A 27986-nucleotide genomic window follows, 5' to 3' on the forward strand; every position below is an offset into this window, starting at 1 on the left:
CTAAAAAGTTTGGTAGTTGATGCTACTAGGAATAAGGATATTTTTCAGATGAAGATGACAAAGCTCAGAGAAGCAGCTGACCTAGTTTTTTTCCAAGTGAGTCAAAGAGAAGCCTATCTAACTTCAAAGCTCAAGTTATTCCAGTGTTGCAAGATAACCTTGGTGTTGGGAAACATAAATTTTCTAAGAGCTTTAGCTCTTTATTCTAAATACTCCTGGAGTGCGGAGTGCTAGTCTATCCTGTGCCCCATCATAGATATATTCCCCATAGCCCTCCTGAAGGCTATAGGCTGGCAAGTCATGTGTGTGCCAGTGCCCACTGCAGTCATGTGTACCGCAAGTGTCCCATTGAATGCAGTGGGAAGCAATCAGCTCTGTTTACACAAGGAATTAGAATCACAGAAAAGATTGCAGTTGAGGGTTGTCATGGAGGATAGGGTAAACTAAAGTCAGATAAATGCCACAGTTATGAAGGAACAAAACTGAACATCTTGCAGAACGAATGTATTTCTGAAAGGATGAAACAGATAGATAGAAAGTGGCACAGACAAGGGACAGTGGGATTCTGAAGAGGGAGAGAGAGGGGACCTGCCTTGCAACTTCCCAGTTCCCGCAAAGCCTGGGATACTTCCTATATTTGCCTTCTGTGAGGTTCCTCTTCATTCTTTCAGTAAATTCTCCTCTCAAACAAGCTGTCCTTACAATACCTTTCTGCTCATACTTGTATCTGGGCACAAGTAGGTGGATTTTTAGGGGAAATGAAGAGACTGTATCCCCATGGTATTCCTCTGGTATCTCCTTTCTGCTCCTGTGTCATACACAGTGATATAAACATAAAGTCCTGAGAGTTGGTCTCCTAAGTCTCAGGTATGAATTGGAAACATTCCAAATCTTGCTGCATATCTGGGACACCTTGAAGTCAGAGTGACCAAAAAAATAAATAAATAAATAAAGTTCCAGGGAGGCAGAAAAAGAAGATCCAGAAGAATGTGCCTTCTTCCACTGTTCAAGTAGTGAAAGCTGCTCTCTTGGAGCATCTGCAGAAGGAACCATGTGACAAGGAAGCTTCCTGTAGTGAATTCTTGCAGCCAGGAAGGTAAAAATTCCCAAACTACCGTCCAGTAGTTGTCAGAGCTGGAATTCCCTTCCTGGGACAATTATATTTTGCTCCTGTTTAGCTCCTTGTTACTTAGCAACAAGAGTAGCATCAGGGGAAGCCAATGGAGATTAAGAGCCTTTCTAAAGTCAAGTTGAGGTGGGAGTAATCAGGAGTAGAAATTACCTTCTCACTTCCTGGAAGAGAGAAAAATATATTGTGAACTTCAGAGTGGGTAAAACTAGGCTGCATCTGGAGGGAGTCATTTAAATGTCCACATCTTATTTAATAATCAAAATCAGCATTTGAACAGAATCATTTAACTTTGCAATGTAACTTTGTATCTGATGTTTCCTACAAGTCTTGTGATGATTGATATCTCAGGGTAAGATTATGGTTCTCAGTTTATACATGAAGAAACTAAGGCAGAAATGGCTAAAATAGTGTGTTCAGCTTCACTCATCAGTTAATGGCAGAACAGGACTAGAATCCAAGTCTACTATTTTCTATCTCTCCACTGTAGCCTTTATTCCTTCCTTCCTTCCTTTGTTCATGACATATCCAGTGTTCATCTAATGTGCATGAATAGCATGGTAGTGTTAAAATATTAGAATTTTTAAAGAGCTCCTACTCCAGACTCATCCCATACCCTTAACTCTATCACCCTGTCCCTCCTGAACTTCAAAGGATCCAAAACTAAAGATATATCACCTGGCTGAGCAGGGCCATGTCCATTCTTTTTTTTTTTTTTTTTTTTTTTTTTTGGCTTTTTGCTATTTCTTTGGGCCGCTCCCGCGGCATATGGAGGTTCCCAGGCTAGGGGTCAAATCGGAGCTGTAGCCACTGGCCTACGCCAGAGCCACAGCAACTCGGAATCCGAGCCGCGTCCGCAACCTACACCACAGCTCACGGCAATGCCGGATCATTAACCCACTGAGCAGGGGCAGGGACCGAACCCGAAACCTCACGGTTCCTAGTCGGATTTGTTAACCACTGCGCCACGACGGGAACTCCCAGGGCCATGTCCATTCTGATCAACTGGCTCTGTGCCATATTGATTGTTAAATATTTTTTGACATTCTACTAACCTTTAATGGACATACACCTAGTCTCTAGGTACATTTTTATCCAGTGAAGACAGGACAGTGTAATGCAAAGCCTTGACCTCAGGAGTTAACAGATTGTGATTGGGGGAAGTGAAAAATTTGGGCACACAATCTTTTCTGGAATACTTCTCATGACAGAGACCTCATTATTATTTAAAATCATCGGTTCTCAGAGGTCCCATCGTGGCGCAGCGGAAACGAATCTGACTAGGAACGATGAGGTTGCACGTCCCATCCCTGGCCTTGCTCAGTGGGTTAAGGATTCGGCATTGCCGTGAGCTGTGGTGTAGGTAACAGAAGCAGCTTGGATCTGGCATGGCTGTGGCTGTGGTATAGGCTGGCAGCCGTAGCTCTGATTCCACCCCAGTCTCGGAACCTCCATATGATGTGGGAGAGGCCCTAAAAAGCAAAAAAAAAAAAAAAAAAACCCAAACAAACATACAAACAAAATAAAATCATCTGTTCTCGTCTTAGACCCAATCATAGTGTTTTCCATTGTATTAAGATGAGATCTGCCTCCCCATTACTTGAGCTGATCAGGGCTTGCTATGCCCTACAGAGCAGAGTCAAGCAAATGAATTCCTATTTCCCTTAGTATCTTTTTTAATTTAAGGACATCCCACTCTGATTGTTCCCAATATGCTCTCACTGTCCTATTCGGACTCTCTTATGTCCTGAAATAAAAAAAATGGAGAGCTGGCTCGGTCCTCAGAAGACTTTAGGATACCCTTCCTTTTTCAAAAGTGGGATCTGAGGATCAGAGAGATGAGAGAACTTTCTAAATAAGTTTAGAAATTAGTCTCCTTAAAAATCAGGTCTGTGGTCTTTTCATTACATCATCAAAACATACCCCCAATTTTTACATTTCCTGAATTGCCCCCAAACTCCAAAAATTACTCTAAAATTCACTTCCTTTGGTTAAGTACACCTTCTTTAATACTTACCGGAACTAAGAGGGTAGGGGCTTTCTAAGTATCCTGATCACAATGTGGGAGCATGCCCTTTCTATTGAATCAGTGATTATCAATTCTAGTTGCATATTTGAAGCACCCAGGGCATTTATTATTAAGACCAATTAAATCAATATGGGTCTCAAGCATCAGTACTTCCCCCAGGTAATTCTGATTGACAATAAGGATTGAGAAACACTACATTAGATAATACTACTTCATTTTCTAAAAAGGTGAGAATCAATACAGTATTTGAACACAAGAAGGGAAGATGACTGGCTCTGAGGATTTGATTATACTATTTGATCTCAACTTCTTATAAAGGAAGAATGGAGGCGTTTGACTCATTTCTTTCTACCTTTAGTTTCAGAGATGTGAAAAATGACATGACCTACCTTTGTACTTTGAACTATACCTTGCTTGTATGCCTTTTATCTGGCTCTCAAGCCTTGTAGGGGCATGATTATCTTGCAGCTCCTTGCAGTATCTCTGGTGTGGCCTGGGAGAGGGAGGGAGTATCATTATAGTCATTTTACAGGTTAGGCATAGGGTTGTCTAATGCACAAAATGACAGCCCATCTGGCAGCCAGTCAGTTATTTGGTGATATCAGAGGAACATTTATTCTTGCCTACATTTAGTGGCATTGCCCATGCAAGGCACAGACCTGTCCTCAAAACTTTTATCTTGGTTAGAAAAACAGGTTTTAGAGGGAAAAAGGTATATTCGTAAAAAGGGGAAAAGGAAAGGGCTATGTTAAACAGGTAATAAATGTGGGGCAATTCTCAAGAGAATATTATTTTTGATCTCACCCTCATACCATTTCTGTGTCTGTGCTCCATGTACTTTGTAAACATCTCCTTTCTGATATTTCCATACATTAGATGTAGTTCAAAGTTTGCATGCCAGTCTCTCACTGGGTTATGAATTCTGAGTTTGAATCTCTAGTTGCTGCCATCATGTCTGAGATAGTTCATGCTACATAATTATTTGCTGAATGACTGCAAGATGCTGGCATTGGAGATTGTTTAGGACTAAGAGACCTGTGTTGTGTGCATTCCTATCAGCTACTCAGATTATCTCTTTATTTTCTCAAGGTTCCCAGGGCTCTGAGAATAGGTATCTTAAACTCTACTCAAGGTCTTTAAGAAAAACCACTTGCAAACCCCCTTAAACCATTTCTGTCCTATATTGTCCTATAATGTAGACATGCCCCTGAGGGGTTCCATTTCTCAGTTGCCCGAGGTTGCAAATGAGTGGCCTGAATAGGTCCCCTTTGCAATCCGAAAACAAACAGCCAAATTAAAATACCACCATATTTTGTATGAACTGAAGATATTCCATTTTATTCTTTCCACTATCCTGAATAGAGAACTGCATGCCAACGTCATCTCAAGGTGTCTTTCCCGTCATCAATTGTCCAATTTTTGTGAATAACTAGAAAATGCACATACGCATCTGAAGGCATACGTGTCGCTTAACAAAAAAATAACCCCCTGAAATGTAATTACCAGATTAAAAAAAAAAATGCACCCAGTTTCAGAGCCTATCACATCTCCCGCCTCGGAACACAGCTCCCCCAACACTGCTCCTGTTGTGTCAGATAGCGGCAGTGTTGAGCCCCGGAGCCGGCGCCTAGTCCGCCGCGGTCCCCGCGGCCGCCCAGTTTCCGCGGCGGACTCGGGCGCGCAGAGACACTGGGCCTCGAGGGCGCTGGGGAAGCAAGAAGGGCGCGGGGGGCGACGAGGGGTCCCCGATCCGCCTCCACGAACTGTGTTCCTTCTCCCGCTCAAGATCCCCACTCTTCCCAATTGATCGAAATTCACAAAAATTCACTGAGGGAGGGTGAAGGGAGAGGTGCTTGTTGGTTACTGGTTGTGCCACCCCCGGCGCAAGTAGGAAAGCGGCCCCCGGCCGGTTGGGCAAGAGGTGTGGGAGCCCGCGCCCCCTCCGAAGCAGATCGCGGGGTGGCGGTCCCCGCTCAGCTCCGCCGCGCGGCCGCTCCGATCCTCCCCCTCCCCCGCCCGCGCCCTCCCCCTTCCTTTCACTAGGACTCCGGGACTCGGGAGAGGGCGCGGGAGGCAGGCACTTGGGCCCGACCCCACTCCAGCGCTCGCCGGGGACGGGGGCGGGTGGCGAGGGGACGCGACGGGGGCGCGGGGCGGGCGCGGTCATGGAGCGGCGGCGGCGGCGACGGCGGCAGCAGTAGCGACCGCGGGCGAACGAGCCGGCGGGCAGGGCCGCCCGGCGCCGCGGAACGAACTGCACAGCTCAGCAAAAGCGCCCTCGCCCTCCGCGCGCTGCCTCCTGCGAACCCATAGCCGGCAACATTTTTTAAGGCTCCAATCCATCCTTTGAAGAAAAGAAAAAAAAATAGCATTGATTGGAGAGACGGGGATATATATAATTGGGGGGGGGCCCTTCTGCTAAAATTAGCCGGGCTTGCGGCGCGCGGTGTGCGAGTGTGTGCGTGCGTGTGTGTGTGTGTGTGAATGTGATTACTCCAGGACTCCTCGGGCTCCGGAGACGCCATTTTCCCCCTTGATATCTCTCTCCGTAAATCGGTGGCGCGGCGGAGGCGGCCGCGCCGGGCGGGAAGCGCTGGGCCGTTCTGGGCGCCCGCCGCTCGCCTCCGCCTCCGCGCGCCCGGGGGCCCCGGCGCCCCCCGAGCGAGGGCGGCCAGCCCGCTGCTCGCCGTGTGACAGATGCTCATCGCCATGGAGTTGCCGCAGCAGCACCTTCGGGGGCTCGGGCGAGCTACGGGAGCCGGGATCTGAGCGAGCGCTGGGCCAGCGGAGCCGGAGCCGCCGGGACGTGGGTGAGCACGCGCGGCGACCTTGGTCCGGGAGCCGGGCGCCGAGCCTCCCGCCGTACCGCGGGCCCCCGCACGCCCGGGGTCGGGGGCGGTGTGTGTTCTCTGCATGCAAAAGTTAACGTTGCCTCGCTGGGGCTTTGACTTTGCACCGGGCGGGAAGGGGAGTCGGGGCCGAAGGGGCGGGATGCAGGTCCCGGCGAGGCTGCCGAGGATGGGCGCAATTCCGGCCCGTCGGCTGTGGGCAGTGATGCTGGCTCATTTGGAGTGGCTCGTTGGTGGCGGCGAGGGTGGCAGCATCGGGCTGGAGGTCTGGGACCTTACTGAGCTTGGCCTAATCTGATCTCCCCCACCCCCTGCCGCCGCCGCCGCAGCCTTTTGCACCCTCCCTCGGTCCGGCAGCCGGCTGCTGGAGCTGGCGGGTTTGGCTTTGGTGGAGTGGACTCGAGAGGGGGAGGGGGTAAGGAAAGGGGTGGGAAGGCGGCAGGATATTTCCCCCCCCCTCTTTGTAACTTGCAGGTTAAGTGGAGCTAGAGAGCTACATTGTATATAGCTGAATTTTTTGGGGGGTGGGGGGGGAGAATATATCAGAATCTAACGTGTCGTTGATAGAAAGAAGAACAGGGAAGAAGTGGTCCAGCCGGCGAAGGTTGGTGTGTGCTTGTGTCGTGGCTCTGTGTTAGTCTTTTCCTTAAAATCTTAATCAATGGATTTGAGTCTCTTTCTCCTGCTCTCTGGTTTTGGGACTCTGAAAAGACAGGAATTCCCTTAAAAGCAGGCGAATGCCTTTTTTGAAAGCACGCATTGTGTGTGTTTCTAGAGGAGTCGTGGGCTTGGGAATTAACGACAGGCTTCCCCGTTCGGTGGTTTCCAGTGGGAAATAACTCCTGAAAGGGAACCCTTCAGTATCGATTTATTGTTTTTGTCTTTCAAACCACTATCTCTTTGACTAAAATACTGTCCGAGAAGTTCCACAGAGACAAAGTCAGGTAAACTGGACTGGGCAGATCTTTAGCAAGATGGTGATAATGCTGATGCTGTTTTTGGTGTCTGTTTGTGATGGAAGCATTGTTGGGTAATAGCAATTTCTGATCGGTAGAGCATGCTGGCTCTACAAAAATAAGTAACTACCGAAATGCTGTCTTCCAGTCCCCATCCCCTACACGCGGCAACACCCCTCCTCCCACGACCCACACCAGTTACAATTCTGAAATAAGATCCAAGTGGAAATATTTTCCTTGGAGATCGGAAAGTTGTGCCAGTTGAAGTACGAGGTGAGGCTAGAGAGACTGGGAATGTGGGGAGAGGGCTCTATTGACCCTCGATGCTGCATTTATTCTTTAGGTGTGTCTTTGTGGGTTCTGAGGGTGTGTGTATTGGTCTAAGAGGACTGTTGAGGGAAGGATTTCCGATTTGTTTCCGCTTCAAATAAACTGTCCTGATAATCTCATGGTTGACATCTAATGCTAAAAGGCCAATTTGTGAGTCTATCCCTGCAGAAGCTCTCCTCCCAAAGGGCAGTTTATTTTGGAATTCTACCACAGCTACTTTTCCTTCTAAACCTCCTCTTTCCCCTCCACCACTAACCACACCTTTTTCCCTAAAGTTAGTTGGAGTCCATAGGCTGTATAGAAATACTAATATTACTTGTTTTTCTCTGACATTATTTTTTTCATTCCTTTATTCTTCAATCCTCTTTTTAATCTTTTCTGGTAAGTTTGTGCAAAAAAAACCTAACTTCATAAAGTTGCTGTTGCCAAAACTATCTGGAAGGGCCCCTCCCCATCTCTTACCATCCTGTAGTTTGCACAGGTAAATCTGATGTGCCTGTCCAAATCCATCCTAATCAGCAAAACTTGTGTATGAGAGAGCGTGGGCGGGTGCGTGGGCGCGCGCTCACACACACGTTTTGGAGGGTCAGGAATCGGCTAGGAAAGAGGGGCATGGAGAGGAGAGGAGGGATGTTGTTCTGTGTTGGCCACATCTGCACCACTGGGGCGGACCTGGACGGTCTGGGAGTTTCCTTCATACACCTCTGGGAGTTTCCTTCATACACCTCAGTTGGAGGTTGTCTGGCTGAGTTGAGGAGGCGGGACCAACTGGCCAGGGGCGTGTGAGGGAGGAGAAAGTTTGTAGCACTTTAAAATGTAGCCAGTTTACAATCCCATGTCACTGCCTCCCCTTTCTCCTGCTTTCTGTGGCTTCCAGCAGCCCAAGACTCCTGGAGGGGGGGCGTGATCTCTTTTGCCCTGACTTGGAAGTCCCACATTTCAGTTAAGTTGAAGATAGTGTTTTCCTCTGTAGTGAATTGCATTGCCTGTTATCGATGAAGACAGATCCCAAGAGTTTGATTATGCACAGAGTATTTGCAAACTTTAGGGGTTGTAGCCTGAGAATTTAGAAGACCAGGTAGTCAGAAAGTGCTGCTTTGCATACCGTGTTCAGTGCCCTAATAAGAAAAAAAAAAAAAAAAGTCTAGTCTTGGGAAGTTGAATTGGTGTTAGAGCTGGGCTCTGGGAGCTGCTAGCCACTACAGTAACCTGAGCTGGGCTGAGGGAGGAGATGGTGAGCAAAGGCGACCAGAGCCAAAGGGGAAACAGACTTGTCTCTCTTAGCAGGGAAAATAGATGTGTCACTGGAATAAACAAACTGGAGGTGGGGGAGGGGATAGCTTGTAGTGAACATAAGGAGGAGTGGCTGAGAGGCAGTGATGTGGTTAGGAAGGAGGCCACTTACAGCTTGGGAGAAAATATCAACTGCCTTATATGTTCACGGATGGGTTAGGCAAATGAAGGGGTGTAATCCAATCTTTTGTATTTTAACACCAGAACATCACATAGGAAGGTGCTGCTGGCAGGCCCAGTTCTGGACCTCACACAGGGGTATCCCTGAGTGAGCCAAGGAGCCCCTTGGTGCCTGGAGGGCTTATGTGTGCATTATTCATGGCAAGCTACTTTGTAAGTCACCTGACCTAAATGAGGACTGTTTGGGGGGGGGGCCAGTGGAGAGAAAATGGTGCTTGAAATCTTTGTAGAAAATTTAGTTGACAGTGGTCATTGAGGAGAGACAGGGGTTTGCTGAAGAAGAAATAAATAGGCACTTTCTCCTGGATTCCTGATTCCATTTCTGCAGTTATCTTGACTTTCAATTCCATTAGAAGCCGAATCAATACTTCTTTGGCACAAAAATGCACCTCTAAGGAGAGGAGAGTTCTTTCAACCTGGTCATTATTTTTAGTTGTACTTCAGTCTCTGAAGTACAACTCTGAAGCTCTGAAGCTTCTATATCATATGCAAGAGGAGGAAGATGAGAAGTGGCTAGATGATGGGGCAGCCTTTCTGAATTCTTGTAGAGGCACTGAAACTTGGCTGGGCCTCAGCCACCCAGAATGCCAGTTTTTTCCTTTGGAGACTTGAAGTTTTAATTGAAACCAGAAAGCTATTGAGAGTGGACCTGGCCAAGGAAACCTTGTTTTCTCTGCTGCCAGGAATGAGAACTAAATCATTTTTTTGCTGATGGCATTTGAAGTTGCATCAGTTTTGCCCCTGTTAGAGAAATGGGGTAAATTGTTATTAACACATTAACATTGTCAGGAGCTAGAGTGCCTGAAAGAAATGGGGTGATATTATTGACTTTGCTCAGGGACCCAGTGTGTGGCAGAGGTCTAGTGGGGGTGGGGGACAGGGGGCTGCTCTTGTCCTGGAGGGGTAGCAGCACTACCCTGAGACAAGGAGGCTCGTAGAGTCCTTGCCACATACCACTATGCTTGGTCCTTGGGTTCCTGCAAAGAAAGGAATAGAACAGTCCAATCCTATTGCCATCTTATGGGATATTATGAAACCTGGTGAGTTTCCCAAAATGTCTTGGGCCAGGATTAAGAAGCACAACTATCAGACTTACTGCCATACATTTGAGCTTCTTTTAGGGCTGTTTCTAAAGGAAATCTGGTGTTTCCCAAAGTCTTCATGAAGCTGCAGACACTTTGGGCAGACAAATACTTGATAAGTGCAGAAAAGTAAATACCAAGATGCCCACAGCATGTACTACTTCATGAATGCAGGGGGAAGATGCCAACATTCTAGTTTGGTTCTGAGTATGCATTTCCATTTTCAGTTAGCCTTCTGTTAGATTCTAATGCCCTTTAGACATACCACATTGGGGCAATATCAAATTTTGGGGGAATCTGGTGACCTTAGATGACTGAGTCCAAGTTAGTGGCCCTTACATTTCTCTTCTGGAAGTTTTAGAGTCAGATCAGAACAGCTTCCCTTTCTGAGTTGGTTTTTTACCCCCTTAGAGGGTAACCTCAAAGGGTGAGGAAACATTATTTTCAGTGGCCTTTGGATTGCTGTCAACTGCAGTTGATTTGCTATCCAGTTCATAGCAAATGATGCCAGGGTCAAGTGGAGAACATGAGCAGCCCTGAAGTCCACAGGATCCTTTGGGAGGAAGCAGCCATCCCTCTCCAGGAGCTGGTGATGGATTTTGACCGGCAGACCCCTGAAAAATAACTACAGGCAAAGTCGACTGAACTGACCACCTCCCACCCCTACTTACACCACACACAGGCAGAGGTTTCACCATTCTAGTGATGGGGAGGGAGAGATAAGACATTCAGAACTTTGCCAGCTTGGAAAAAGATTTCTCTGACCCAGCTTATCTTTTGCCATCAAAACATACTTCTTTTTATATGCATGGCACTTTGTTGTTTTCAAAAATATCTTTCTATCACCTCTGCCCCCTTGATTTTCTGAGGAGGGAGATCAGATGAGCATTTTATCCGCATTTGGAAGATGAGGCTATTGAAGTGCTGACTTGCTGAAATGACTCAAGTTGGTGGCCCACCTGGGGCCAGATGGCTGTGTTAAAGTGTGAAGAGCATCACACCTGAAGTGACAAGATCTGCTTTGAATCTTGTCCCTCCTATTTCTCTGCTAAATGTCCCTGGACAAGTTCTTTAACCTCTTTGAGCCTCAGTACACTAATCAGTAAAATAGGGATAAAGATGCTTACCCTGCCTACTTCACAGGGGTTCTGAGGATTAAATACTACCAGATAATTTCCGTAATTGAACTCTGAGAGGATTTCCATGCTGCCTCCTGGAAACTGGTGTTGGATTATTATCACCAGAGCCTGGAGATTAATAAACTCTTGGTCTGATCAGAAATGCCTATAGGGGCCCCTTGTGTTCCAAGACAGTCCAGGAAGAGTTGTTTTATACTCTTGAGCTGACCAAAGGGGAAGGGGGAACAACATATGCACAGTGTATATATTTTAAATCAGTTGAATTATTGAATGCCTACTATGCATATATTACATAAGATTCAAAATCTTCAATAGTACCTAGTTAGGACTTAAGGATGTATTGGTGTTCAGGAAATGCTCTTTGAGTTAAGAATGAGAGGGAGGAAAGGAAAAAGACATGGAGACACACAGAGAGGGGAGGTAAGGGGTAGTGAGTGCGACGGGGAGGATTTTCTTCAGGGAGCCGCAGTGGCCAAGCAGTGACATTCAAGATAGAATTTGCACCCTCTCTAAAGAATAGAACTGATAGCAAGCTTGCCTCTGTCCTGAAAAACCCAGCAAACTGTCTCTAATCAAGGAAGTTCTTCACAGTCCATTTGCTCTCTGACTCTTCCCTGTTGCTCCTCTTTCTCTTTCGCATGATTCTTGCCTTGCCCTGTCCAGGTGCCTGAACCAGGCACCTTGCAGTGTTCTTGAATGAATGTCATTTTATGCAGCACATGCAGACCTCTGCTCCCATCAGATTAGTTTCCTCGTGGACCTGGGCACTCTATACACTTGTCTGCCTCCATACCTCTTCTTGTTCTGTGTCACCGCCTGCTCTCTGGAAGGTGCCCTGATCAGTCCTTTTTAGACAGAATATCTGCCTCTTAGGACACCTGACCTGCTCTCAACTCTTCACTACCTTTTCCAGAGCGCTTGAGGAGGAAAGCATTGGCCCAGCATGTGAATGGTGCTGTTTTGCTGTTCATTGACTGTGAGTCCTTGAAGAATGGGGCCTGGTTTGTCCCACAAAGGCTGACTTATGAATGATTTTCTGTTGCATGAATGAATCACAGAATTTATGCAGAGATAGAACATTAAGAGTGAATGTTGTTTAAGATACACTAAAGTGCTACATGGTGAAGCAACACAACAAGGACCTCTTAGATAAAGTGAATAATAAGCACTTACGTTAATGGCTTTTTCTTTTTTAGACCATCTTTCAGGGGCGATCACCCTCTCTCAGTTTCTCCCTCAAAGCCTAAGAGTTAATGATGTTTTGCCACATGTACATTCTATCAGTCACTGATTCACTCATTCATTCAGTCATCAATTATTTATTAAGTACCTACTAGAGTCTCATCACCACTCTAGTACACATGGCTCTTGACTTTCTTTGCAATTTCCAATTGCATTTTTTGTCCACCACATTCATTTCGGCACTTAACTGTGCAATCTTCTTCTTCATTACTTAAGTCCAAGTGCTTCCCACTTCTCAGTGACTGAGTGGGCCTGGCTGCAGTGGAAAAGAAGGCTGAGCAGAGAAATGCACTCAGAGGAGACAGTTTCAGGGACAGGCTCTTGAGAGGCAGGCTGCAGGCTGTGATGGCCTCCCGTCAGCATGTGGTGTCAGATGAGCCACACTGCTGTAGCGGCAGTCATGGAAAAGAGAAAGAGTTTGGACTGATGTGAAGGGATGGTCCCTTCTGAAATTCTGTGATTCTATAGATAGAAGTGTCCCAGGAGTTTTAAAAGTTTCTTTAAGCTCAGAGCTCCTCAACCCATTTAATGGCACCCCAACAACTGTCCAGACCACTCCCACTGAGGATTTGTGAACTTTGCTAAGTGTTTGCTGTGGTGATGAGTTGCAGAAGGGGAGCTAGAAGCAGAAGAAACTCCCTTTTGAGAACTAAAGAGTCAAATGTGGAAACAGGGAAAGGAGAAGAGGGAATGGTGAGTTCAGTGTAAAGAAATACCGGAGGAATACTGTGGAAGGAAGAGAAGGGTCGATTCTCTACATCTTTTGAAAACTGCCTCCCCTTTGGTGAAATGACTGAGTTGAGACAAGGAAAACGAAGCAAAGACAGCTTCGGGAAAATCTAGACTGTATTTTTATCTGGGCATTGCTACTGTGGCATTTGGAATCTCTGCTGTGGTTACTTCACATTCACATGGACTTCATGGATTTCTAGGGGAGTTAGGCTCTATTTCCTTGTTGTAGATTCTATTGGGCATGAAGAATAGGTCCATGACTGTGCTCCCGGGATATCTACTCAGTCCCCACTGCGAGTTCACCCTTTCCTGGCCTATGTTCAGTAACAACTAATGAGTTGCTTTGTGTGCATTTTGGCAATGAAAGGGAGTGACCTGCAATTTGTCCAAAGCCAAAGGCTTCTGTGATTTGGGTTGGGGTGGGACCAGGAGAGTTGTGCTTTGACCCAAAGCCCTGTGAATGGTCAGTGGGTGTTCTGAGTCACCTAGGAGCACACCGGTTGGGTATTGAGGAAGAGTGAAGCTCTATAAGCACCTGAGATGCTGCAGTTACTTTTACTCTAGGATTTGGGGTAGGGAAAAAAAAAAAGGAGCAAGATGATTAGCCTAATCAGGCTAGTAATGAAGCAACTTCTTCATTATGCCTTTAATCCACCAAAGATTTGCTATTCTATCATTGGCGAGAAGCTGCTTGGGATTTGAACTTGAGAAAGGAGTGGATACTGGAGATGCCGAATTAAATGAATCTAATGTAGAAGCCTGAGAACTCTCATCAGAGGCAATTGGGGCACAGCTGTTGTAGCAAAATAATGAAATCTTGGTGGCAAGTCCCTTGCAGTTGGTCTGTGACCTATTGTTTTTTGAGCAATGAGAGCTTTGCTTTTTTAAAAAAAGAGTATTGATTCCTAATGGTGACTAAAAATGATGATTTGATGTGAAAGCCCTGTGGGCCTTCTCTCTGCTCATTATTTTGTCCTCTGGAACTTGATTACAGTGTGTTTTTTTTTGTTCCGAAAATGTTTATTGAGGTCTCAGCACTGCAGCTTGTGCCCCTGTTCTTGGCACTGTTGGGTGAGAAAGATCTGGTATGAGATATGGCTTTTGCCCTTGAGAATGGACAGTATATCTGGAGAGACAGCTTAGCTCAAATGTACAGCCAAAGTGGGAGAATGATCTAAGTGGAATTATGGTATTTGGGTGATCAGGGCTAAAGTGCAGTCAGGGAAGGCTTCGAGGAGGACATGGTTTGTGTTTGATAGTGGACCTGGAATAAGGGAACATTCACAGTGGGCACAGTAGCTTTGGCACAAGATCAGGGATGGGTCAGAGTTTGAATGTGAATTTGGAATTGCTACATGGAAACCAGTGCTAATCATGAACATGTGCTGCATCTGGCAGGAGCAGGGAGGCCCTGATGCTAAGGTCCAGCTGGCACAGGTCAGCCATAGCTGGCACCTTGCTAGTCTGAGGTCTTCTGATAACAGTGGGAAGGATAGAACCCAGGGTCCTCTAAGTTGGGCCTAGTCTTAGTCTTCCAGAGCTTTCATTCAAACTCATCAATTTTCAACCTTCTGAATTAAGCAGGTTTGGTTTGCTCATTGACTTTTAAACAGGAGTATGAAAGACACTGATGGGTGCTGGGGGATCCCCCAGAGCTGGAGAGGAGGTTGTCTCTGTTCTCAATCTGATGGGAGACTCCAGAAGAACTCATGAAAACTAGTGGAGGGGTTTCAGATGATGGTCATCTAGGGCTCTGTGGAGTGTCAGTTAGTGAGACAGATGGGCTGGGGTCCTGTGGGGAACAAGCTTAGGCTACATTTCCCCTGAGCTGAAAAGGGAGCCATGACCAGAGGTTTCAGTGTAAGGAGAGTAGGTGTGAGAAGCAGAAGTGAATGCCAAGCAGAGGAATTCTGCTCATACCACACATGAGAGAATCTTGACTGTCCTGCTGGTCAGCCACTAGCTCTGGAGTGCAAAAGAGGCACCTTTAGGACAAAAAAATAAAAACAACACATAAGCATTCAGAATGGGGATCAGCCACTTTGGGGAACAAAGAAGCTCTGTGATAGGGGTACTCATTTCCAGAGTTTAAAGCGTAATTGGAGAAGGGCATACATGTTTCAGTTACAATGCAATATTTAAATGGCAGTTCAAGGTAGCTAAAGGAGAAATATCATAAAGACAGGAAATGGAGCTAGTATTTGTTTAGCTCCCTGGTATGCCTAGCATCTCCTTTGTGGCAGAAGCACAAATATGTAAGTGTCAGATTACACTCTAAATGACAAAGCAATTGCTGAATCAGATGGTGAAGTCTAGGAATTTGAATTAAGACTGAATTGGTAGTGGGGTGAAACTAGAGGGCCTTGAAAGAAAGGCTAGGAATTAATATTATCTGCTAGATTATTCAGTTTAGCCACATTGCCTTCAGATAAGTCTACCATTTTCATCCCGTTTACACATGGCTTGGTGGAGGATCAGAATTTAAGTGACTACTGATGCTGGATATTTAAAGTCTGGTGGCATTATGTTCAGTGGAAAGCAAATGACATTTGGAGTCAGACAGAACTGCCTCTGTGATTTCAACAAATTTCTCAACTTCAGTTTCCTTTTTGTAAAATGGGCACATCTCAGAGTTAAAGAATAAACTCAAAGTACCTGTTAACACACTAGATTCCTTTTCAAAGTTAAGATCATTTTACCATATGGATTGGTCTAATCTATTTGGACAGGAAGTATTATGATTACAGTTACTTCTTATAGGCCAACCCTATGTATTTGAACTAGCAGGTGCTAGTCTGCATATATTATTTACTTTGTTCTTTGTAAGAATCTGTGAAGAGAGTAGGAGGGCAGATGAAAAAACTGATGCCCAAAGAATTTAAGGGATATGGCAAGTTTGATGGCAGACTGGTTTGAGAGCCCATATCTTTAGAAGTAGCTAGAAGCTTTTGGCTGAAGGCTGGCATCACTTTGTGTTTTGGAAAAACCATGGTATAAAAGTGAAAGCACAGGCTCCAGAATCATGTAAGCCTGAATTTTATTGTGCATCTGACACAGGTAGTATATGCCCTTGAGCAAATTATTGGCCTCCCTGGACCATTATTTGCACATTTGTAAAATGAGGACAGGTTTCTGTATCACAAGGGTGTTGTCTGGATTAAATTGATAATGTCAGTAAAGGCTATTTGTTGTGTTAACCCCCTCCCTCTCGACAACTGTGTGCTTCTCTTGACCCCATGGAGAAATGCAGAAAATGATAGTGCTCCAAAGCCAGAGCTCTACCTGAGAACTTGAGGGTTGGGCCAGCCAGTGCTGTCGAGACCTTTCCCTGGGGCACAGGACCCAAGGCTCATGCTGTTGTGTTGTGTTATCGGTTCCCAGAGGAGGCAGCTAGACCCAGAACTGTTGGTTAATGGTGCTCAGCCTCAGACCTCAGAAGCTTGATTTTGCTTTTCTCCCTATGACAGAGATCCCTGAGCTCAGGGACCGAACCTCAGTTTTGTGTTAGGCTCAGCCAGGCAGAGCTACAGAACCAGTAGAACCTATGAAAATGGTCAAGTACCAGCTTTGTCTTTGAACAGCTTCTGGTTGTCAAGTTGAGGAGAGAAGGCTTAGCACCTGAGAATGTCAGAGCTGGAGGGGCCACAGAGTTCACTTCATCACATCCCCCATTCTCTCCATGAAGATGGGGAGACACAGAGAGAGAAAGGAACTTACCCAAGTCCACCCAGCTCCAAGTGGCAGAGCAGGGAATTGAATCTGGAGTTCATGACTGAACTAAGTCTTATTTTCTTCACAAGACAAATTGGAACTAAGAAGAAAGCAATACCCAAGCAACATCAAAACATTCCAGTTAGTAGGCACAAATTAAACCACCTATATGTGCTTCCCATTGTATAGGGAGATGGAGAAGTTTTGTTCTCCAACCCCCAGCCCTCAGGCTTTACTTGGGATCTGTGAAGAGAAGGTAATGTTTAGCCAAATGCCAGTGTGGGTGACACAAGATTTACCACAAGATTTAAATGCCCACTAAGATGATCCCAACATGATCTTTCATAAATATCTTATTTAATCTTCACAGAATAACCCTTGAGGTAGGATTATCACCCAATTTCCTATTGAAACTTGAACAGTTTAAATATATTTTCCAATTACTAAGAGGGAAAGAGAACATCAAATTCGTGCTACTGTGGTTTCTCTTTTCAAGGGGCAGCATGGCTTGGACACTTGGTGTTGGACATTTCCTGAGTGTGTTCATTGTGCTTTGAGCTATGATAGAGACCTTCCTTATGGAGTTCTGATCTAATGGGAGAGATAACTAAGTAAATGAAACATTGCAATACAGTTTGCCGAATGCTTTGATTGCAGAATGCCCATGGAATTAAGAATGAGACCATCTGTGTGCATGAGTATGTATGTGTTTGTACATGTGTACACACAAGGGGAGAGGAGAAAAGGAAGGCCCAGCCAGTCTTCACGAAGGAGGTGAAACTTGTCCCAATTCTTGAAGGATGACTTAGAGATAACCAGGTGGAGAAAGGAGAGAGGACAGGCCAGCCAGAAGAATTAGCAGGGAAGTATGTGAAGTACTGAAAATCAGTGGGATTTGGGAGTTGCTGTTGGGAAGTGTGCTGGGTGCAGTACTCAGAAAACGCTGCTTGGAGGAGGTGAGCTATGACCAGGAAGGTACCAAACAGGTGTATAACATAAAAAAGCCACTGAGTCTGATCTTCATTCTTTTCTGGAGACCAGTGCTATGTTTGCAGTGTCAGAGGGCTATGTGCATACAGAGCTGCCCTTGCTCTTGCTGATTGACAGCTGGTAAGGATTGGGTGGCTTGATCACTTTATCATTGTTTATGAAGCATTTATTCCAGGTGTTCCTGTAGCAGGTAGAATTTCAGAGACACATCACTCAAGAGTCAGGGGCACCTGAATCAAATGGTGCCTGACTGGTCTCATTCAGTATTCACTCAGTGAATAATTTGGATCCGTGGATCAGGAGCTGCGCTGGGCCCTGGGGGTTCCATGGTGAGCTAAACAAACACAGCTCATACCCTCAAGGGCTTATCATCTAGTGTGGGAGGCAGAGTCGAAACCAAGAGTGGCATAAGTAGTAATTATAAAATATAGTAAATGCTAGGAAAGGAAAGTCCTGTGCGGTAATGGCACAAAATAGGGAATTCCTGATCTGGTTTTTTGAAGCTCAGGAAGTGCCCTTTGACCAGGGCCTGGGTAATGAAGAGACTTTAACTTAAATGGGCAGAAGAGGATCCCAGAGGCATGCGAAGCCCCTGAAGAGGAAAAGGCCACTTTTGACTTCCCACCTAAATACCATAGAAGACATATAGGAAATGAACCCTTCCTACCTCCAAAGCCAAAGTCAGTCTCTTCCCCAGAATCTAAGAAGGAATTCTTGTAACTGTAGCTAATGAGCCTAGGTTGAAAATACAATTGCTTCTCTATCTGTTGGCAGGTAGGCTCACACTTCCTCCTGTTACACAGTCTTCTAAGATCAGAAACTCAGAGTTTCTGTCAACAAGAAAAATAGACAGTCATCAGATCTGCTGTAAAGGCAACTTTAATAAAACCAACTAAAGACTGTCTCCTCCCCAACATCACATTTATTCTCAAAATCTATAACTTTAAGAGAATGAATGAGTAAGACTGGAGGTGGAAGGTTTAGGAGGAGTGGTAGTGGGGTGCTGACTTCTGGGCAGAGATGTTTCCTCAGGGAAGGTTCTGAGCTAGACATAGTCTCTGTGATGGTGCATATTGTAGATTTCAGCTGCCTGGAGTTGCAAGAATCCACTTTTAGTCAAGCAAAACAATGGTAGATAGATGTCTGTGTCAGTGGTGTAAATGCCTAACACCTTGTTCTCCAGATTTTTTTGAAGCCCTGATTTGTTAAGTTTGCCAATTCCTATGGTGTAAACACTCCTACAGTAGCCAATTTTCAAGCTACCAGCTTGACACCATTGAAAGTAGGGTTGGTAAGAGGTTCACATGAGTAGGACGTCATGAGCCCCTGGGTCTGGCTTCAGTGTATTGTTATTGTTCACTAGGTGCTGAAGCCACCATATCACTGATAACAGCAGTATCTTTGAGAGAAGATTTGTCTGACTTTAGGATGGATGGGAGGTAGAGTCAAAAGCAGTACGGTGCTTTCTATGTAGGCCAAGACGGTCCTGTGTGACTTTTTCCTCATTGGCTCATGAGCGAAGAGAAAGAATCAAACAGAAGGCCTTAGGAGGGACAAGGAACAAGGAAAAAGGAAGATTATCATGATAGTTATTTACTACAACAGCAAAATAAGAATTTTAGATGGCTGCCAGAAATCTGGAATAGGATGAAGCATAACCTCAGTGGAATAGGACAATAAAGGAGGGAGCATGCTGAGATGAAAAAACATCAGAATTAGCCAAAAGAGGGATAAACAAATTAAGAAAGATTGCAGAAGCACAAAATGTGCAGTTGCAAAATTAGAAATCCACAGTGACATCAGTGAAGGCAAAGGGAGGATGGAAAACAGAACTAAATTGGTTTTATGGACATTAGATTAGAGAATGCTCTCCCACAATACAAAATAAAGAAACAAAAACAGTGAGAGAGAAAATGAGAGAAATGGAGAACGGAGATGAACATTCTAAACTAAGATTACAGGAAAAAACTAGAAAGAAGCTAGAACAATTGAATAGAATAAATAACTAAAGGAGTAATTGAAGGGAACAATTCTGAACTAGAAATAACCTGCACTGCAGATCCAAAAGGCTCATTATGTTCAGGAAAAATAAAAGGAGTGAGATCCACACTACTCATTTTGTCATTAATGAAATTAATTAATGAAAAAAAAATCTTCAATTAGGAAAGCATAAAACAATTTTCCTACAAAGGAAACAAAACCAGCTGGCTTCCCTTTTCCGTTACTTCAAATGCTAGAAGACATTCTACAGAGTTTTGAGGGGAAAAGGTTCTGACCTGAGGATTATATATTCGGTTCAGTGGCTTCCACATGTAAAGATGAAAGATGTATCCACCCTTCTGGGATTTGCAAAGTATGGAGCCAAGGGTGCAGAATTCTGGGGGAGTTTGGGAAAGGTCGGGAATGGGGCAGAAAACTCTTCCTGTATTTGTGATTTTTTTTAAAAGACCTACGTGGTGCATGTGTTATTAAAAAAAATGATAAGGTGCATGTAATTCCATTAGGGAAAAAAAAAAAGATAAAAACCATAACCTAATGAGGAAGATCAGGAAGACATTTCTTCCCCCATGTTATTGATTTGACATCGAGGCTGAAAGAGAACTGGTGAGGGATCCTAAGTGGCAGAACTAGGTCCGGATTCACATCTTTTGATTCCTGTTATATGTGCCAAGGGCTATGTTGGTACCATCATTACGTCCCTTTAGAAAGCAGCCGTCAGGATGATGATGGCTTGCATGTGCCTTGGCAAAGCAGATGGCAGAGGTAGGTGATGCTGGGAATCCCAGCCCGAGGTGGCTTGTTTACTTATTAATTCAGTCAAGCAACATTTCTTGAGTGCCCATTTTAACATTGGGCATTCTGCTAGTCACAGAAGAGTTAACTTTTGTTGGCCTGGAGGCCTGAGCTGGTACAGAGTGTCCTTTGTGTGCTGCCCCTCTGTAGGAGTCACTGGCTGGTGGAATGTGACAAGGCAAACAGTTTTCACCTTGCTTGGGCTTCACTTCCTCTGTGGGTACATGAATGAGTGCATGTGCATGTGCCCACGGGTACACTGGCAGTGGTGCCACAAGACTCATGGTGGTCTCCCAGATGCACCAAAAAATGAGACTGTGAATTTGGAGTGGCAGGTACATGCTGGGAGAAGGCAAACAGAGAATAACAGCTTTGTGTGCTGGTGAGGTAAACCGACGGGTTAGGTTTCTTTGCTCTTTACAAAACTCTCTTGCATGTGGCCCTGGGGGGCATAGACAGTGAATTACAGAGGGGCTCCCTGCCAGGGTAGACCTGCAGTTTGAGCAGTTTGAACCACAGGACTTTGAAGAGCTCTCAGGGATTAATTCATTTGCATTCAGAAAGAATTTCATGAAGTTCTCCCTGTGTCTCGTCCTGCACTGGGTGCTGAAACAAATGTAAGTGCTGTACAACCACAGTGGGTCTCAGCCTGAGCCTGAATTGCAATTGAGTGAGGAAAATAAGATTTGTGTACTGGAAACAATGAGAAGACAATGCATGACTGGTATTTAGTGGTGAGCTGTCCAGCTGGGAGTAGTGTTAAGTCAAACCAGGGAGTGAACACTATGGTCCAGAGTTTACAATATGTTGCCATGGAGAAGTGAAGACTTGGGCATGACCTTGAAATGTGGGCAGGCTTGGGATCTGTTTGTTCACTTGTTCATTCATTCCTTCATGCAGCAAATATTTGTAGAATATCAGGCATTGCATGGATTGGTGGAAAAGGATATAAGAAAAGATTCTATAAAAATATCAAGGCAGAAAGAATTCTCTGTGTATGATGCTACTGTGGAGACTGGTTTGACTTGAATAGGGAATGAGCCCTAAGATGGAATTCCTAACTTAGATCAATCTGGAAAATCTGAGATTGATGAGTTCCTGAGGGAGATTATTTGAAACTGCATTCCTGTCTTATCTCTAGTTTTTATGATGTCACATTCACAGTGCCCTAGTTTGTTCCTCATGCAACGAGAATCTAATTTTAGCTGAGCCTCTTTATGGTCCCCCTGCCTGTAATATCAGGTTCCCTTAATTGACCCTTCATACCACATGCAAGAATTATCTTTCTAAAGCATAGCTTTAATAATAACCCTTACCAACTGACATCCCTACTTAAGTGGCTTCCCATTACCTATAAGTTAAAATCCAGGTCATTTGCATGACGTTCAGAGATGTCCATGATCTGGCTGTAACCTTTAATCTCCAGTTGTACCTCTCACTTGTCCCCACTTTGTAACCCCCAGCCAAACCTCAGCTTTCTCTTTCCTGCACATCACCCTGTGCTCCTATCTGCCTTGCCCATATCTGCCATGTCTTCCTTCTTCCCACTCTGCCTATTGAAGCCTCTCAAAGTTAAAGCATATCCTCTGCTCTCCAGAAGCCTTCCTGTGTACTTTCCTATTTATCTGTCTACACCTTGCCCAAGTGAAAAATACTTTCTCTTTGCTGTGTTTCAACTTTTACTATAGGACATGTAAGAAAATACTGTTTTGTTTTTCAGAACTCCCTTCAGAAGTGCTACCTGGAGGAAAGACATTGTATTTTAATTGTTTCTTCGGATCTTTATTTGAGGGGAACTGAAAAATTGTTGTTGACTCTTCTTTTTTTCTTTGGATCTCTTACTATTTGGGTTTTAAGTTTGGAACTTTGTCTTCTACCTTCATTAATTAATCATTTACACTGCCAAGTGTAGGAAACTCTGAAGTGAATCATTTTTTAAATAGGGGATACTTTCTCAATATTGATAATTCATCCACTTTGTACTCCTGTCTATTCCTCTATTCCTCTCAAGTTTAGGTTTCATCTTCTTTTATTACAGAGCCTGTAATAGATGTTGACCTACTATGGTTCAAAGGTACAAATAGATTTAATTTAGGAACTTTATATGGAGAATATGCCTCACCTTTTGCTCTGACCCAAGGACAGCTTTATAGGGAATTAAAATGTAACATCAGAGATTCCTGCCAGAGGGAGTAAACCACCCCTGAATACTGCTGCCATAAGAACCCTGGCTGGTAATTTTTATGGATCTGGAGCACAAACTGAGAAAGACCTACTGGGCTTTTGCTCAGTAGGAATAAAAAGGGACAGGTTCTCAGGCATCTTGTTGCCTCCAGCAGAGATGTGTTATCTTACTCTAGTAGGAGAGGCCTCAATGAATATTGACTTAAATATGACTTTTTAAAAATTATAGCAGGTTTTGGGCAGGAAGGCAGATCAGTTTAGATGAGATAAGATTCTTACAAATAAAGGAAACATCAAGAGTCATCTGGTCTAACTGCCCTCCTCTGCTCCTTAGGGGAGACTTTGTTACTTTTGTAGCATGGGGCACAGGTGGCTGTCCAGTGTTTGCTTGAGAGCTTCAGGGAAGATGCTCATACTCTCACCAGGTAGCCACTTCTCTTGCAGGAGTGCTGCACTCATTGGGTTTTCTGAATGCAGAAGTGAAAGCAGTTGTAAATGTGTCTTTCTGCTGGCCTGAGCTGTTTCTAGGAGATAGATTTGTTCCTGGACTTCTCTGGGGAGCAGGGTCCATGTTGAAGCCCTGCTGCCTTGCTCACTGGCTTCCTCACAGGGCATCAGCTGGAAATGTACTGATTCCAGAGAGAGGAAGTACCTGCTCTGTCTTCAAATTTCTAGTTCTCGGCTGCTCTGAATGTGTCTTTGCAGGTATTCTTGGAATTTTCTGGTGGGCATATTTGTTGGTCAATTCCTTAAATTGATGGGCTCAAAGATAGCAGCCCAAGCTATGCTGTGATGTCTTCTGCGGAGTGTTCAGCAATTTGTGAAGGCTTAGATGTGATCTTACCTACAGCCTAGGGGTGAAAAGAGATGATGTCTTGAAGTTTGGGGCAGCCCCAGGGCTTGAGGTTTTCTCTTGATAACAAGCATTTGGGCTTTGAAATGAGTATGAAATTGAGAATAATGGGACATGAAGTGAATAAGGGCAAAAGATAGCTTAGCTGATCCTGTAATGGTTTGGAGAGGAGGAAGGCAGAAGCAAAGATCCTGGGGGATTTCTGATAATTCCAAAGGCCTGTGAAATGCTCCTTCTCTCCCTTTCTCTTTTTCGTTGTTATGTTGACATAATGCCACTTTATTGAAGGACTAGAATGGGAATTAAAACTGTCTCAGTTGGCTATTTTTATCTAAATGATTGATAATGATGCAGTATCTTTTGTGTCGGAAACATTTTTAGCATTTGTTTTGCATTAATCACGGCATTAGAAGTAATTTCTCACTGAACTCTTTGTTTTCCTTTTACAAGCCTGCACCTAAGCTTTGCATTTGTTTTAGGAAATAAAGATAAGACTTATGCGTAGTTAAAATAATTTGTAATGAAAGATGATAAAGAAGGAATGCTCCAGAATTCGCTAAATGTTCTTCCTCCAAGGGGAGAGCTTGGCTTAGGCAGCCTGGGATTGTGTTCAGCTTTGCAGACTGTTCTTCACATATGAGAGGAAAGTTGTGCTAGAAGCTAGCCTGATGCAGTTCCTACAGACCTGAGCCTCAGCAGTTAGACTTCCTTTCTTCATGGTGGGTTTTGATGGTGACTCAGCAGCCATGGCTTTTGTGTAAGAAACTTCTATCTTGCTACTGGACTGGAGGACTCACCTCTCTTATCTTTGTCCTTGGGCCCCAAATCAAGGGTAAAAATTAATAGCAATTCAATGAGAGGCTGTGTGGGCATGTGTTCCCCCTCTGCTCCAATATAATACAATTTGGGGATGCACACTTTCTGGCCTGATTTCTTTCCAATCATTTGCTCTGATGCCATAGATAAGCGGTACAGGGCTTCTGGAACTTAGGTTGAGTTACCTTTGAGGTCGACTTTCTTCCTGTCATGGCTAATTATCTCTCTGCTTCTCAGTTGCAGATCTGATCTCTTCTGAACAACCTCACCGTGTCTCCATCCCTGGAACTCTGAACCCAGCAGCTGGACCACTTTGTCCTTGAAATTTTGGGTTCCCTTTCTTCTCCATTTTCCTTTTATCCCTTACCCCTCCTGAGAACTCCTGGAGACTGTAGGATTGTCATGGAGTCCAGGGAAATCTTAAGCAGCTCCCGGCAAAGGGGAAGTGAGTCGGAATTCTTGCCGGTCTCCTCAGCCAAGGCGCCGACTGCTCCCGGCTGTGCAGGGGAACCTTTGCTCTCTGCTCCTGAGACTGGGAAGGGGATACCAGTAGGTGGAGAACGTATGGAGCCAGAGGAGGAGGATGAACTGGGCTCAGGACGGGATGTGGACTCCAACTCCAATGCAGACAGTGAGAAATGGGTGGCAGGAGATGGCCTGGAAGAACAGGAGTTTTCTATCAAGGAGGCCAACTTCACAGAGGGAAGTCTGAAGCTGAAGATTCAGACCACAAAGCGGGCTAAGAAACCCCCAAAGAATCTGGAGAACTATATATGTCCACCTGAGATCAAGATCACCATTAAGCAGTCTGGGGACCAGAAGGTGTCCCGTGCTGGGAAAAATAGCAAAGCCACGAAGGAGGAGGAAAGAAGCCACTCCAAAAAGAAGGTAGGAGCCCTGCTGACTAGGGTTTTTGTTTGTTTTTGCTATTTTTATCCTCCAACTTTAAGGGTGTATTTGCTTATTACTTATTTATTACCAATCTCCTTGATAGAATACTAGAGCCTGTAGAAGCAATGTCTGTGATATCTTGGTATATATACAATTCAGTTTATTATTATTGGCTTCTACCCAACCCAAAACAAGACCCAAAACTACTAGAATTATAATACTGGAAGTTCCAATTTATTGTATAGCAGCTGATTGGCTGGGTCAGATCTGGCTAAGCTGTGAAAAAATTTTGAGGGTGATTTTTGGGTTTGGAGGGGGTTTTTCATATCTGTATCTGTTCTCATTGTCAAGAGTAGCATGTTGGAGTTCCCATCGTGGCTCAGGTTAATGAATCTGACTAGGAATCATGAGCTTGCGGGTTCAATCCCTGGCTTCGCTCAGTGGGTTAAGGATCGGCGTTGCGGAGAGCTGTGGTGTAGGTCACAGACATGGCTTGGATCTGGCATTGCTGTGGCTCTGGCCTATGCTGGCAGCTGTAGTTGTGATTAGACCCCTAGCCTGGGAACCTCCATAAGCCGTGGGTGTGGCCCTAAAAAGACAAAAGACAAAAAAAGAGTAGGATGTTGAAAACTTTTGGTCAATCAGAACAGTCAAGAACTATTATAACTTCCTTTTGGTTTCAATCACTGCTGTAAATTTTTTAAAATAGATGAGTGGCTTACTTGACTGAGGAAGCTCTTCTTCATAGTAATGAGGCTCTTTAGGGGCTGAGGGATCCCTGTTCTAGAAGCCAGGGTGTGCGTTAGAGCTGGAACTGGAGAAAGGAAAGGTAGGCTACTGACCTGAATCTGTCTGTCACTTTGTAGACTTTTAAGACTGGGTGTTGAATGAACCTGGTTCATTGTCATTTTTCTCAGAAAAGTCAATTGAGGGTGTGGAAAGCCACTCTCAAGGTGATTAGTGATGTCCTTTGGTTGGGAATCTGTGGATCTAGACTTCACTGTTTTAATTTTGCGTCACAGAGGGTTACAAAGACACCTCTTCCTTGGAGGGGTGTGGCTCTGTTGTGATCGCAGTGGACTACCCTAGACTAGAAAGTTTTTGTTTCCAAGAATTTGTGGGTCCTGTGACTAGCTCTGAAAGGAGCCCTCTTGCTAACAGAGTTTTGGGGTTCTAGGTAGTAGGCGTTAACCAGAGTCTTTGTAACTCTCCCATATCTTATTTGTTTGGCTCCGAACATGATGGAAGGTAAAAATGTTCCATATGAATGAACCCCTCTCCTTTATAGATCAGAAATAATCCATAGTATTTCTTTTGCCAGTGGTTTTCGAACTTTGGGGTAGTCATTTTCAATAAAGCGGTTAAGAATCATGTTGTTTTTTAATGTAGGGCTTGTGCTTTTCCTTAAGCTAGGTGTTCTTGCTGATTTGTTACAGTAAAAATCCAAAAAACTGGACTAGAAGAGACTTGTTAGGGTGACCAACACCTCTGAGATAGTTTGCTTAGACTCTTGATTTTAAACAGAAAGCCCTACATCCAGGGACCTCTTAGTCTTGGGCAGTTGACCATCTACTTTAGCATTGAGAACTATGTCTAGATACTCATGTTGCAACAGAAGAAATGGTGGGGGAAGAACTGTAATTGTAATGTATACATGTAAGGATAACCTGACCCCCTTGCTGTACAGTGGGAAAATAAAATTAAAAAAAAAAAAAAAAACATTTGGAAACAGAAGGAAATCTTTAGAAATTGGTTTGTTTTTACATAGCACAGATGTAGTGCTTTCCCCTCCCCCTCCCCATTTACAACTTTGCAATGCTTTCTGGGTTCTCAGTCATAAAACCAAGGATTATCTAGATGCATATGAAAACTTTTGAGATTCTTGCAAACAAATGCAAAGAAATGCAAGCAGGCTCCACTTAGAGGGTTAGGTTTTGCTTTGGAGTTGAGTCTCTTCAGCTTTGAAAATGAGTTTATTTGTCTTTGGTCACTGGGATGGCTCAAAGAAGGTTGCTGGGTTTTTGTGAGGGTGGACAGTCTTGAAAAATGTGGTAATGGTTTTCCTTCTGTGCCCATCACTGCCAGAGTTTGAGCAATAGCCCACAGTTTTGGGTGTGCAAACATAAATTTACTATCTTGGTTGTCCTGATAGGTACTGCTTTCCCTAGGCCCATGAGATTGTTCCCAAATATAGTCTTCTGCCTAGTGGAATACCAGAATAAAACTCTGGAATTTGTGACATGGGGATGATTTCAAAGCTGCGAAGTGCAATGAACCTGCATTCTCATATCTGAAATTTTTAGGTTGGTCATTCTCACCCAAAAAATTGGATGCCTTTTTTGTCCTCTATTATAAAGAGATGAAATCATTTCTTTGAATATGTGACTTACAAATTATGTGTTTCTAAGCCTCAGCAATTGGAGGTGGAGGGAGGGTAAGGGAAAGGCAGAAATTCAGTGCACAGTGCTGCATTAGGCACTCTTTATGAAAATTTTAAATTGTTAGAAGCTCGCTTCATATTGTATTTCTTTATCCTTCCTACATTTATTTATGCCCAGAGCTGATACTTTCCAGAGATGAATGAATAAAGTTATCAGTACTGGGTCTTAATCACTTGACAGATTATAGGAAGTTCTCTGATCTCTATTAGGTTAGAATGTTAACATTACTTCTCTTCATGTTCCTATGGTTTTGCAAACAAGGAGTAAGGAAGAGCCGAGGCTGAGGTGGAGAGGTAGAAACCTTGTCCGCCATTTATTTGTACAGAGAAGTTCAGTAGTGTGAACT

The 27986-nt window shown here is 44.5% G+C and overlaps 1 protein-coding gene across 4 annotated transcripts in view; it reads left to right on the top strand.

The window, feature by feature from the left end:
- The window catches only part of SETBP1 (SET binding protein 1), a 371229-nt gene continuing 348593 nt past the window's right edge, over positions 5351-27986 (top strand). For 2 of the 4 annotated variants that reach the window (XM_013988555.2, XM_021092436.1), the window contains exons 1-2: positions 5351-5968; positions 24546-25196. In XM_013988555.2, coding sequence (XP_013844009.2) covers positions 24711-25196 — 486 coding nt within the window. In that variant the 5' untranslated portion in view covers positions 5351-5968; positions 24546-24710. Of the gene's footprint in view, positions 5969-6038; positions 6612-24545; positions 25197-27986 lie in introns of those variants that run through there. The other 2 variants (XM_021092441.1, XM_013988558.2) reach the window with 2 other exon arrangements.

The sequence above is a fragment of the Sus scrofa genome, chromosome 1 (assembly GCF_000003025.6).
Source record: "Sus scrofa isolate TJ Tabasco breed Duroc chromosome 1, Sscrofa11.1, whole genome shotgun sequence".
In the NCBI taxonomy this organism is placed as follows: domain Eukaryota; kingdom Metazoa; phylum Chordata; class Mammalia; order Artiodactyla; family Suidae; genus Sus; species Sus scrofa.